The sequence below is a fragment of the Heloderma suspectum genome, chromosome 4 (assembly GCF_057233095.1).
Source record: "Heloderma suspectum isolate Gila_16-S chromosome 4, 16-S_ref, whole genome shotgun sequence".
In the NCBI taxonomy this organism is placed as follows: Eukaryota; Metazoa; Chordata; class Lepidosauria; order Squamata; family Helodermatidae; genus Heloderma; species Heloderma suspectum.
The window spans coordinates 41,051,197-41,064,155 of NC_139461.1; the positions used below are offsets into that span (position 1 = coordinate 41,051,197).

Below are 12,959 nucleotides of genomic sequence, written 5' to 3' on the forward strand. Positions count from 1 at the left end.
TTTCTCACAGAGGAAGATATTATGTTGCTTCCCCCACTATACAGAATAAGCATTGACTGCCTCCCGCTTCAATGTCAGCAGTTTTCTATGGGATTATCACTTCCATATAAGGAAGCCATATGTACATCATTGCATGTGGTGTGGGTGCATGAGTCCATAGGAAACAAATGTTCAACAGCTAGAAGTCAAAAACAAACATTTCTATCTTTAAACATGCACTACTTGAATCATGTTCGTAAATGTTCATCAAATCTAATAAAGGAGCATTATTGTTAACATTATAAAGTGACTAAATTTGCTTAGTGACATTCAGTAACTAAGACAGAACTTTCCCGTGGGCAGGCATAATACCTCCTAAACATAGGAAATATTCTTCAGATTTTTCCTGCTGCGCATTGCTCACATTGCATAGAACCTTTGAAACATTTTCATTTGAAACGGTAAAAGTTTACAAAACATGACTTCTACTTTTATAGCAGGCTACTTAAATTCCTGTTGCACAATTGTTTCTTTACTTATGAGTGAAAATAGCAGCATAGAAAAATTCTGCAAAATGTGGCTGACTAGCCCTTTCTTCTATAATAAAAGATCTCATAGTATTGTCTGTCCTGCCATGTCTGAAGGTATGGTCTGAAGGCATATACGCCACCTTGCTGAAGCTAAGCAGGGCTGGGTCTGGTCAGTGACTGGACTGGGGACCATGTGGGGATCACATGTATGCTGCATTGACTTCTGTGGAGGAGGAAATGTGGGCTATAAATGTACTGAATAAACAATAAGTAAATATAAATAAATGTGGTGTGAACACAGCAGCTTTGAGAGGGTGTGATTAACCCATTTTCCAGGGTGCCATCTATACCCTCCAAATTATGCCCTAATCCCAGCTGCTGACGGGATGTTCTGCTGCTGATGGAAGATTTCGAAGCATACCCTGCCCATTATCCTGTTAAATTATCAACAAGAAGCCCTTGGTGTTTACCCCTGCTTTGGAATTGGTTGTATTGAGAAGCTGCTATGCAGCTATGGAGAGCTATGCAGTTCATGTGCAGCATTGTTCCAAGCTGTCCATGAGTGACACCATGAAGGAGGCCGATGCAGAAGGACTATGCTCTCTGCCCACCCCCTCCAAATTACTAGTCAGGCAGTGTCTAATCTTTTTTCCCCCTTGCTGGCCCTTTCTGGCTTTAATGGTGCCAAGGTGCCTACTTTTTAAAAAGTTAGAGCTTAGTACCTAGGCGATGAAGACCATGGAGCTGGGTCTGCCCAATTTAACAGCAAACTTTCAAATCTGAGTGATTCAGAAACATCAGCCTTCTATGATAAACAGGATGCTTTGCTAAACTAACACTTGACAGCACTTCTTTTGGAAGAAGCATCATGTTACTTAGTCAGATGCTACATATGAAAAAAAATGGGGTAGCTTTTATGATATTTATCTGTTCCACTGAAAGTCTTCCAAAGTCATGATGTCAAGAATCTGAATATTTTTTAACAGCCAAGATAATGACAGTGTGATTCCTCCCACCGTCTGACACCTGACTTCATGTATATACCTAAAAGTTATTCAGTCATTTTCAAAGTAATTGTTTGGCAGAACATTACATTTAAATTGGTGTGGCATAGTTTGAGCAGTGCATTCCTGTGTTTATCTACTCAAAAGCAAGCCCTATTAAATTCAGTGGGACTTACTTCCAGGTAAGGCTGCAATCCTATACCCACTTACCTGGACTAAGCTCCATTGAATTAGGTGGAGCTTACTTCAGAGCAGACATTGTAGGATTGAGCTGTGGCAATACAATCTTATGTCTACTCAGAAGTAAACACCATTGACTTCAATGGGTCTTACTTCTCCCAGATAAGTGGGTACAGTGTACCTACGCCTGATATACTATGAGATGTAAGTTGGAAAAAAGGTTCCTCCTGTGCAAGCACCGGGTCATTACCGACCCCTAGAGGGACGCCGCTTATGCTGGCGTTTTCATGGCAAACTGTAGTGGGGTGGTCTGCCATTGCCTCCCCCAGTCATGACTACCTTTCCCCCAGCAAGCTGGGTGCCCATTTTACCGACCTCGGAAGGATGGAAGGCTGAGTTGACCTGAGCCGGCTACCTGAGACCGGGCTCCTGCTGGGATCGAGCTCAGGTCGTGGGGAGAGTTTTGGTTGCAATACTGCCGCCTACCACTCTGCGCCACACAAGCGCCCCCAAATGCTGATGGCTAATAGCAAGAGGAAAAGACCTCTACTCAAGCAAATAAATGGGATATGAATTGGGCATATCCATTGTATATACTAATGAGTGCTGATCCTGATGTAGCCAAAACAGCACCAACCGCACACAAGAGAGGTATCAGGATGCTAGGGGGAGCCCTTTGCAAAAATACAAAAAATACTTTATAAAGAGGTATTTTTTTAAATAAATATTTTTAAAATAAACATTTTTTAAAAATACTTTGAAAAGAGGGGGCAACCTCCCCTGCCCTCCACAACAGCCTAATGAGCACCTAGCATGCTCAGAAGCCACAAAACATTGAGTCATTTGAAAAAGAAAAATAGGAAATTGGGGAATGAAATGAAATCCTCGGTGTGGTCGTAGAACTGTGTCAGCTCCTTGGTATTCTGAGGAGCTGAGGGCAATGAAACAACTGTTGATGATTAGAGCGCAAATGGCAGAAGACTCGGAACGAATATGATCGAACACAGGTAAGAATCCACTTGCGATCTTATTCTGTGGTGGTGATGGCGGCGAAGAAATCCTACTTCTCCGCCACCATTGCATCTGCTCAGTGTAGTCCAGCAGAGCTCTTCCGTGTAGTTAAAGGCCTCTTGGGTGTAGGCCTTGGAACACAAGAACTCAAACCCTCAAAGGCCCTCTGTGAACAATTTGCCAGACACTTTGCAGATGAAATTGCTCGTATTCGCCCTGACTTGGATGACATTGTTTTGACAAGAGTCTGATATGGACAGGGCTGGTGCACCATCTAGTTATGTTATGGATACCTTTTGGCTTGTGCAACCTGAGGATGTGGACAAACTGCTTGGAGGACTGAGGCCTACTACTTGCCCTTTAGATCCTTGCCCATCCTGGCTTGTGAAATCTGCCAGAGTTGGGCTGGATATCTGGACCTCAGAGGTGGTAAATGCCTCCTTGAGGGATGGCAAGGTCCCCTCAACTTTGAAAGAAGCTGTGGTGAGGCCCTTGCTGAAGAAACCAGATTTAGATCTTATGGTTCCAGATAATTACCGCCCTGTGTCACATTTGCCATTCTTGGGCAAGGTGCTGGTGGCCTCACAACTCCAAGCAGTTTTGGATGAAACTGATTATTTAGATCCATTCCAATCAGGTTTCAGGCCTGGTTATGGGATGGAAACAGCCTTGGTCGCCCTGGTTGATGACTTACGCGAGGGAATGGGTGGGGGGAGTGTAACCCTGTTGGTTCTTCTGGAGCTCTCAGTGGCTTTCGACACCGTTGGCCATGGGATCCTTCTGGATCGTTTGTCTGGATTGGGCTTGGGAGGCACAGTTTTAAAGTGGTACTGGTCCTTTCTGGAGGAACGGTCTCAGAAGGTGGTGCTGGGGGACTTCGGTTCCACCCCATGGCCATTATCCTGTGGGGTGCCACAAGGTTCTATCTTGTTCCCCATACTTTTTAACATCTACATGAAACCGCTGGGGGAAGTCATCAGGAAGCTTGGGCTGAAATGTCATCAGTATGCGGATGATACTCCGCTCTACCCTTCGTTTCCATCTGCACATCCCAGGGAGGCTGTGGAACTCTGTGGAACTCAGTGTCTGGAGGCTGTTTTGGGATGGATGAGAGTGAACAAGCTGAAACTTAATCCAGACAAGGCGGAGGTACTGTGGGTGGGGAAATCAACTACTTGGGATGGAGGTTTACAACTGGTTTTAGATGGGGTTGCACTCCTCCTGAAAGACCAAGTGTGCAGTCTGGATGTCCTTCTGTACTCTGAGCTAACTGGGGAAGCCCAGGTGGCTGCGGTGTCCAGGAGTGCTTTTTACCAGCTTAGGGCCGCAGTTGGCGTACCAGCCTTATCTGGAGAGGACGGACCTTTCCTCAGTTATCCACGCATTAGTCACGTCCAGGCTGGACTACTGTAATGCGCTATATGTGGGGCTGCCTTTGAAGGTGGTTCAGAAACTCCAGCTTGTGCAGAACGCAGCTGCCCGAGTATTGGTGGGGGTGAGGCGATTTGATCATATAATGCCTATACGGCGCCAGCTGCATTGGTTACCAGTGCATTTCCTAGCCCAATTCATAGTGCTGGTTTTGACCTTTAAAGCCTTAAACAGTTTGGGACCAAGTTACATGAAGGACCGCCTACTCCCATATCAGCATGCTTGCACTTTATGATCAGAAAGAAAGGCCCTTCTCATTTGCCCACCTGTGAGAGCAGTTAGGTGGGTGACCACATGGGAGAGGGCCTTCTCTGCAGTGGCCCCACGCCTTTGGAACAAGCTGCCATCGGAGGTCCGCCATGCTCCATCACTGCAGACTTTTAAGAAGGCCTTGAAAACATATTATTTTACCTTGGCCTTCTATTGATATGACTGCTATTGCTGCTGCTGCTGTTAACATTGTTGTTGGTTTTATTGTTGGCTTTTGTTTTTGTTTTTATATTTTTATCACTTTTAATATTTTAATTGTTTTTATGTATTTATTGCTGTAAGCTGTCTTGGGAGGGCTTCTGCTCTGAAAGGTGGCCAAGAAATATTTTAAATAAATAAATGAAGTATTCTGGAAAAGGGCCTTGCTGGCTGGAGCCCTGAAGAGAAACACTCCACGCTGCAACATTTTGTTTCAGTTCTCACTTGCCCCAGAAGAAATCAAATATACCTTGGATTTCAAGGAATTGCTATATGTGTTTAAATTCCTTTTGAAAAGGGCTAGCCAGAGCTTCCTGTTTTGGAGGCATGTGAAAATGAAACTTGTACAACTTGAGAACACAGATCTTCTAAACATACATGGAAATCCTACTAAATTAAATTATAGATATGAGCAAACTCTTATGACACCTATTGATAGCAATGTGCATATTTTTTCCTCTGCATAAGGCAGAGACCTAAGATGCTTTTTGGAGATTTTAGAAAGTGCACCATCTTGACATATCAGTTAATCTAATCCTGGCAAGTACAAGTTTAGGGACACATATCCAAGGTCAGGGGCATATATCCAAGCATGATAATAGTACTGGTGAAAAGGTTTTCTTAACCCTTTCATGTTGTAGGGCAGTCTTAGATCCCTTTCAGTAGTGTATGGGGAGCATATGTATATGTGAACCACGTGACCATAAGAATAAGAGTATTAATGTTTGAATTTAAAGGTTAGGTTTAGTAGTTTTGAGTAGAGATGTAAAATTTCCAGAAATTTTGAAGCCATTGAAAACCTCCTGTGTTTTTTTTTTTTTTCCCCAAGGGGGTAGCTAGGGGGTGCCAGGGAAAAATGAAAATGCAATCTTTTTTTCTGTGTGCTCTTTACAGTCTCAAGTCACTTTGTTACTTTAGGAACATAACATGAATTGTCTATAACTTGGTTTGCTCATGAAGCGATCACTAAAATTAAAAACATTTAAAAGTAAACTCAGTAAATGTTGTAATTATTGTCTGTATAAACTATACTTTTAAATTTAATATACCAAACATAATTTCAAATCAAGTTATTCATAATACATTTTGGGTTCCTATTTTATGTCTGACCAAAGGGAACTTCAGCAACTTTAGTTTCTGAAACATCTGAATTATCCTAAAGGCCAGGCGAAGCAGGAAGAGCTGGAGGCAGAGGAAGAATGGTATATAGTGGGCCAGTTTACATGATCAAAACAAGCCACTGTGGGTTAAAGAAGCCATGGTGGTTTGTAGTGAGCTGTGGCATGTGTCAGGCACAATTTGCATAATCACTGGCTGCAGTTTATTGTGTTGTCCAAAACTGGATGGCATGGCTTGTAGAGTTAAATAACCCTCAAATAACCCTACACCAGCCTATGGGTTATTTAACCCTCCCAACAAGCCATGCTGTTCATATTCGGATGACACAATAAGCCGTGGCTGGCTGGTGAATATGCCAGTTGAAAACAAGCTGGCTTGTTCTGATTGTGCAAACCGAGTCGTTATCTGTCACGGTCTGTGTGGAATTGGCTGGGGCGGAGTGTAGGGTAATCTGGTCTTGAAGGAAAAGCTATTGAGAGTATATTTGGCTAGTGAATACTCAGTTGTCTATTAAAGATGGTAATCAAGCATTTTTTAATTTAAGAACCTTTAAACAATCAATATGAATTTGAGCACACTCCAGGAGAGAGTGGAGGACAGGAAGGCCTGGCGTGCTATGGTCCATGGGGTCACGAAGAGTCGGACACGACTTAACGACTGAACAACAACAAAACAATCTCAACGTATTATTTGAAGAGTGATATTTATTCCCTTTTGTAAATAATTCCCCTTAACATCAGTTTTTCTTTATTTTGAAACGTTTTTTCTAGTGGTGCTGTCTGACAGCCATAGGAAACAGGCTACTTAGTTGCTTTTAGATAGTGACTGTGTTCAGATGACACGCTAACCCACAATTTCTTGAATAACTCATGGTGGGTTAGCATGTCATCTGAACCCAGACCAGTTGTGTCAGGGGGCTTGTTTTCGGGAACAACCCACCCTGATAACCCATGGCCTGTTCCTAGGCATTCCAAACCATTGTGGGTAAAGGGCATTGGGCAGTGAACTGCTTTTCTTGAGCACGACCGTGATCGCTTTTGGCGATTGCGGCCAAGCCGCTGCTAGTGCCCCTTCCCCTTGCCAGTGACAGCCCCGCCAATTGTGCCCGAGCGGTACATTGGCAGAGCTGACAGCAGCCCCCGCCTTGTCCTTGTTATCCCCCCCCCCATCGCGGCTCTGATCGCAGTTGCAGTTGGAGCCCGTTAAAAAGAAGTTCCTGGCATGCACTCTTGCTCCCACTTATCTTCTCAACAACCCATGGGTTGTTAACCGTGGGTTGTTACAATGTGCAAACTGGGAAAAAAGAATAGTTTTTCTCCACTCAGGTAATCTGTGTCCTTGTTACTTAAAGGTAATTAACACTGCATGTGAACTTGTAAACTGTGAAGAGGAGATGTATGGACATGCAGTGGAAAACTGATGGAGTCCGATGGATTTCTGAATGTGCTTGGGGATTTCCAAGTGGAGAAAGGTGGTGATCCACACAAGGCCCTAGCCTCACTGTGGAACAGCGAGATGCAGAGGGTCATTGACTTGATTGCACCTGAGTGCCCTCTCAGGTGCTTTGGAGCCTGTTCTGCTTCTTGGTATACTGGGGAGCTATGGGCAATGAAACAGGCTGGACATTGGGAGGCTGGATGAATAAGAACTGCACTGGCTGCCTATCCGCTACTGGGCCAGGTTTAAGGTTTTGGGATTAGTGTACAAATCCCTAAACGACTTGAGACCAGGATATGTGAGACAGCGCCTTCTCCTTTACCAACCTGCCTGGTAACTGGTCACCTGTAACAGAGGGCTTGCTCCTAGTGCTTCCACATGGACTTATGACCTGATTGGTGTCCAGCAGGAGAAGAGCCTTCAGTGTGGCAACACTCTTTCTTTGGAACTCCTTGCTCCTGGAGGTCAAGCAGGCACCAAAACTGTGTTGTTTCCAGCACCTCCTGAAGTAGCACTGTTCCAGGAGGCATTCCTAAATTGACCAGTCACGGTTTCTATTGGTATTTTGTTTTTTTTTAATCATAATTTTAATGTGGTGTTTTAATCTTTTTATTCTTTTACTGTTTTATCTTTTGTGTTCACTCCTCCAAAGTCTGTTTGAGATATGTAGCAATATACAAATATTGTAAATAAATAAAAGTGATGGGGAGCTACACTGGATTGTGGCACATGCCCCTTGCTTGTGGACAGACATGATTCCACCTATCACGCTTGATGGTATTGTAGCAAATATTGATGTATAAGTGACAAATGTGGTTGTTGCATAAAGTGTTGCAATGGATAGTTTGGACATAGTGACTGTTGTTATCAAGAGCCTAATTTAGTACTGCTTTCTCTTCTAGGTCTTATGGCAGTGTATTTAAAGCCATTCACAAAGAATCTGGGCAAGTTGTGGCAATTAAGCAAGTCCCTGTTGAATCAGATCTACAGGAAATAATTAAAGAAATTTCTATAATGCAACAATGTGACAGGTATGGATTATGCTTATTGTGAGAATCATCTTTTACTAGATAGTATACTTTTTAATCAGTTGAGTAATGGAGGCTGAGGTTGAAAGCCACTTTAAAGTTTTCACAGTTCAGTGATGAAAAATGTCAGTGTTTGATTTGGTTTCAACCTTGCCACTCTCCTTCCTCCACCTGCTGGCTATAAAACAAAGTGGAGGCATACTGGCTGCAGCCTTTCTTGCTCCTTTGGAACATTTAAGTGCCTGTGAAGAACTGGCAAATCCTATTTATGTCCCATGCTCATCTTAAATATTGTTATTGGGTATGTGTTATGGTTAAGGCTAGATGCAAGGTAAATATTGGAATGAAATAGTGGAAGAACTGTGTTTTATAAAAAGTGGTTGCCCTGAAGAATGCTGTCTAACATAGCATACATTGTGATATAGGAGAACGTACATGCTGTCCAGGAAGCTTACATCTGGAATGGCTAATGTAAAGTCACAATCTCCCTTTTCAGTCAGCGATTGTACAGTGTGGTCCACTGCACCTCATTCATGCCGCAGTGGAACAGGGTGCCTCATTACATGAGCATTTGGGTCTTCATGCTTTTGGAGATGGCACTGAATAGAGAGCTATTCATGGTAGATGAATTTCCTTAGCCTAAAAAGCTGGGAATATGGTTGAAGCTGTTCTAAGCTGAGAGGATATCCTGCTTCAAACAAATGTTTATAGTCTGCCCTATCTCTGGTTTGGTGGCAGGTTATATTTTTTATTTATTTCATTGGTATATTTATAATGTTTGCAGTTCTTCCCTATTTTGGGGGATGCCATCTAGCTACTTGGGGCGGGGGTGGGGTGGGGGGAGAGAAGCCAAGGTATCAAAATGCAAAAACTCCTTCAAGCTGTAGCACAATTATTCATTGGTGCTGTGGGTGTAATGGGAGCCTTTCTAGGCAGTTGTTCAGATTGCCTGCAATGAGAGTTGGTGACAGTGCAGTATGAGGGATTAGGTGGAGGTTTTGTCCATGTCAAAGGTTGGCAGTGATAGGTAGGTGTTGAACAAAGATAAGGGTGTGTCCTTAGTAAAATATTGGTGAATCACTCCCTTGTAAAATATTTGCGGGCAGAAAACCTCCCTTTCTTTTGAGGCTTGTTTTATATCTGTGAAGATCTTTATGGACAACTTACAAATGCACCAAAACACACAGTAGTTAAAGTAAGACTAACAGAACCTGAATTAGAGGATTGCAAGAATGCTACTTGGCTCTAAATATTCAAATATCATATATACTTCGGCAGGCTTTTAATCATTCCTTTTTATTGCAGCTTGTTAATCTTTAATGTAAGGTCTTCAGAATTTGTTATGGAGATTGTCCCAAAATATTGTATCCTAGGAGTAGAACAATTGTAAGGGGCAAGGTTTAAAGTCTACCATATCTCTCTGATAAGGATGGAATGGATTTTATGATACATTTATTCAAAGTTTGATACATGCCCATGTGGGAGTTGGATGCTCATCGAGCAATACTTGAGATGTGCTGTTGACATTAGTATGCCAAAGTGGTAGTTGTTACACAACTCAGTATTGAGAGATAACATTAAAAAGAAAATTTGGAGACAGAGAGAACTTCTTGACCTAGGGAGAAAGGAAGTCTTAAACTCTCATGTCTTTACACTCTGGTGCCACGATGCTGTAATAAAAGCAAACTTAAACATTATCTAATAATTGGAGATAATTTCCCTTTGAGTAGTTTACAAATGTTGCTTTGAGTGGTCAAAGCAACATTATGGAGTATTTTGAGCACAGCTGCCTCAATCAGGTGACAATGAACAATGCAGAAGCAGGCTTCTGTGAATGAATCCTCTGCTAATTGGGAGCTATGAATGAAAGAAGGTTGTGCATGAGGTTCCCCTAGAATGCGCAGTGCCAAACAAATGGCTGACGTGGTTGACTAGCGGTTGGGCTAGTAAGCATGTGCAGATATATGCATAAAGCAGTGTGCATGCAGATTTTAGATTAGGCTAGGGACATTTGGCTCTTTTAAAAGTACCTTTCAAATGGCAGTTATATGTGGCCTAGTATTATACTCCTTGAGCCTCTGGTATATGAGTACCTTCTTTTTGAGGGTACTAGGGATGATAATTTGGAATCTCCATTGTTTGTCTTCCACCTTGGGTAAATGACTTATATTCTCATTTAAAAAGACACCCCCTGTCATACAAAAGATGGTGAGCAATTATCCATTGTCTTATCACTTGCATGCACACCAATGTTTCTAGTTTTGTGTTTTCATCCTTTTGAAGACCTGATTAAATCTTATAATGAAACTTGAAGCTTATTCAGCTACTTGAAAAAAGCCACTAAACTTTAATTCAGGTGGAATTGATCCTGGACAGTGCTGTTTCTTAATATTATCAATGGTTGATTTGTATATGTTGATTTGTATATGTTTTTGTTTTTAGCCCTTATGTTGTCAAGTACTATGGTAGCTATTTTAAGAATACAGACCTGTGGATTGTTATGGAATACTGTGGAGCTGGTTCTGTCTCAGACATAATTAGATTACGGAATAAAACGGTAAGTTTTTATTTTTTAATTAAAAAAAACATTACATCTGAATATGTTCACAGCAAGAACAAAGATAGAATCATAGAATCATAGGGTTGGGAGGGGCCTACAAGATTTCTAATAGCTCAGTGATATGCTTTGCATGCAAAAGTGATATGCTTTGCATGCAAAAGGTCCCTCTGGCCTTTCTGCCAAGCAGCGTCTGCAGGCAGAGAGGATGCTTCCAACCCTCTCCTTCAGCTTTCCTCCCAGTCATGGAAGATAGGGAGGGGATGCCACAAAGCTGCCAGGATAATCCCCCTCCACCTCTGCAGCTTCAAAGTTGGGAAGCAGGTTTTTTGCTCATCTTGCTCACCAGGGGGTGCTGCCATGCTTGCCATGAAAAGCATGGCGAGTGTAATTGTGGACACTTGCTTTTTCATAATAGCTTTGACCACTCTCACGTTGATTAAGAGATAAGACATCGGGCTGAGGTAGCATTCGCTATGTCTTATCCTGCTGCATGTGGGGGATAAACAATTACAGAAATGCTTATTTATCTTGGAGTAAGTCCCATTGAACAAATTGGCTAGGCATGTATAGAATTGCACTGCTGGTATGTGATGATAGTGATTCTCTCTGTAGTAAGTGGTGTTCAGGCTGTAGGGAGCTCTAAAGGAAATACCAAGAAACTTGAATTAACCTGAAAAGCAAACTGACAAGTAGTGAAGCTGATAGGGATTTTTAATATTATGTTTACACCCATTATACTTCTGATCTAGATCTGTTGGAATTTGAAGCAACCTGGCTTTCAAACGATCTTTAAGAGGAGCCTTGTGTAAAGCATAGTGCAGTAATAGGGCTACAAAAGCATGGATGATGGTAGCATCTCCAGAAGAGTATGCAGTTGGGCTATTGGATATAATGCATAAAAACACATTCCTGGCTGCCACCTTCTGTCTCTTCATTGAATAGTGTCCTTGTGTGCTCCAAGGCTGTGAAAAACAAGAGAAATACAAGGCTAGGAATGTGCCCCAGGGGAATTGTTCTAATATTACTCCTCCAGCACATTTGTGTAGAGCACTTATTAGTAGAGTGCACCCTTGTGAATAAGCTCACAAAGGTTAATAGCCTGTATTTTTTCTACTTGTCTGGTAAGAGGCTAGTACCTTGCATTTCAACACTGGCCACAGAGTAGAGCAATCTTCCTCCTCCTTGTCAGCAAGGAAGCACAGGATACTAGCTTCCTTGCGGCCCATCCTAAACATTGCACTATTTTACTGAACATAGTTATTGTTCAGGATTGATGGTACTTCTTAGCAGGCTAGTAACAACAACGACGACGATGAGCTGGCCACCAAGTGGGTTGGCAGAAATGCTCTTCTAAACTGTGGGCTTCAAGTGAAAATGTATCTGAGTCAGAACGATTGTTCGTTCTGTATATTCACCTTTCCTGCTCCTCCTATTTTCTTTAAAATTATTTGGTATGGTGAAATACAAAATCTGTTAAGTCTTCCTCTTTCTCATTGCTAATAAAAGTTGACACCATTAAAAAGTAGTTAGTGGGCATTGCGCTTCAGTGTTAACATTTTTAGGTTAGTCAAGAATTTAATATTTGCGTGTTTGGGGGGGGAAGAGAGAAGAAAACATTGGACTCCCTGTTTATGATTTCATAATTAGAAGCATCACATGTGCAAACCATATGTGATATCCATCAGAAGGAATGGGAGCTTAGGAGTCACCCTGGCCTTGCAGCTAACATGTGAACAGGAGGAACTGAGCCGCTGTTCCTGGCTTATACCTCTTCTCACATTTCTCGTCCCATTTCTTTGTCCCACGCATGATCTCTTTAGCTGTCCATGGATATGTTCCCAGAGACTGGTGTTACCTAAGCACAGCCAGCAGTGTCTCTGTGTGGTCATCAACTCTAACCAGTGTTACTGTGGCTTGGAGTCCACGAGCTATTCACAGACCCATCAACAAGGCATTTTGCCCCATTACTGATGCATTCTAGGGCTGACGGAGGAAGTCCCAAGAATGTGAGGTGTCATAGATCATGAATCTTGAAAATCCACAGCAGTTCAGAAATTGTAATTTCTGGGCAAAATGTGTTGCGGTGGCACTTAAGGATTTTGGGTAATATTGGAGCATTGTTTTTATTTCTGTGCCATCCTGTACCCATATTCTCTGGTCAGTTTACAGGAGAGATAAAAATGCATACAATAAATTCATAAGATGATAGTAT

At 42.3% G+C, this 12,959-nt stretch overlaps 1 protein-coding gene across 10 annotated transcripts in view; it reads left to right on the plus strand.

The window, feature by feature from the left end:
* The window catches only part of STK3 (serine/threonine kinase 3), a 186,009-nt gene that overhangs the window by 14,740 nt on the left and 158,310 nt on the right, over window positions 1-12,959 (plus strand). For all 10 annotated transcript variants that reach the window (XM_084849044.1, XM_084849046.1, XM_084849047.1 and 7 more), the window contains exons 3-4: window positions 8,062-8,190; window positions 10,630-10,744. In XM_084849044.1, coding sequence (XP_084705170.1) covers window positions 8,062-8,190; window positions 10,630-10,744 — 244 coding nt within the window. The remainder of the gene's footprint in view (window positions 1-8,061; window positions 8,191-10,629; window positions 10,745-12,959) is intronic.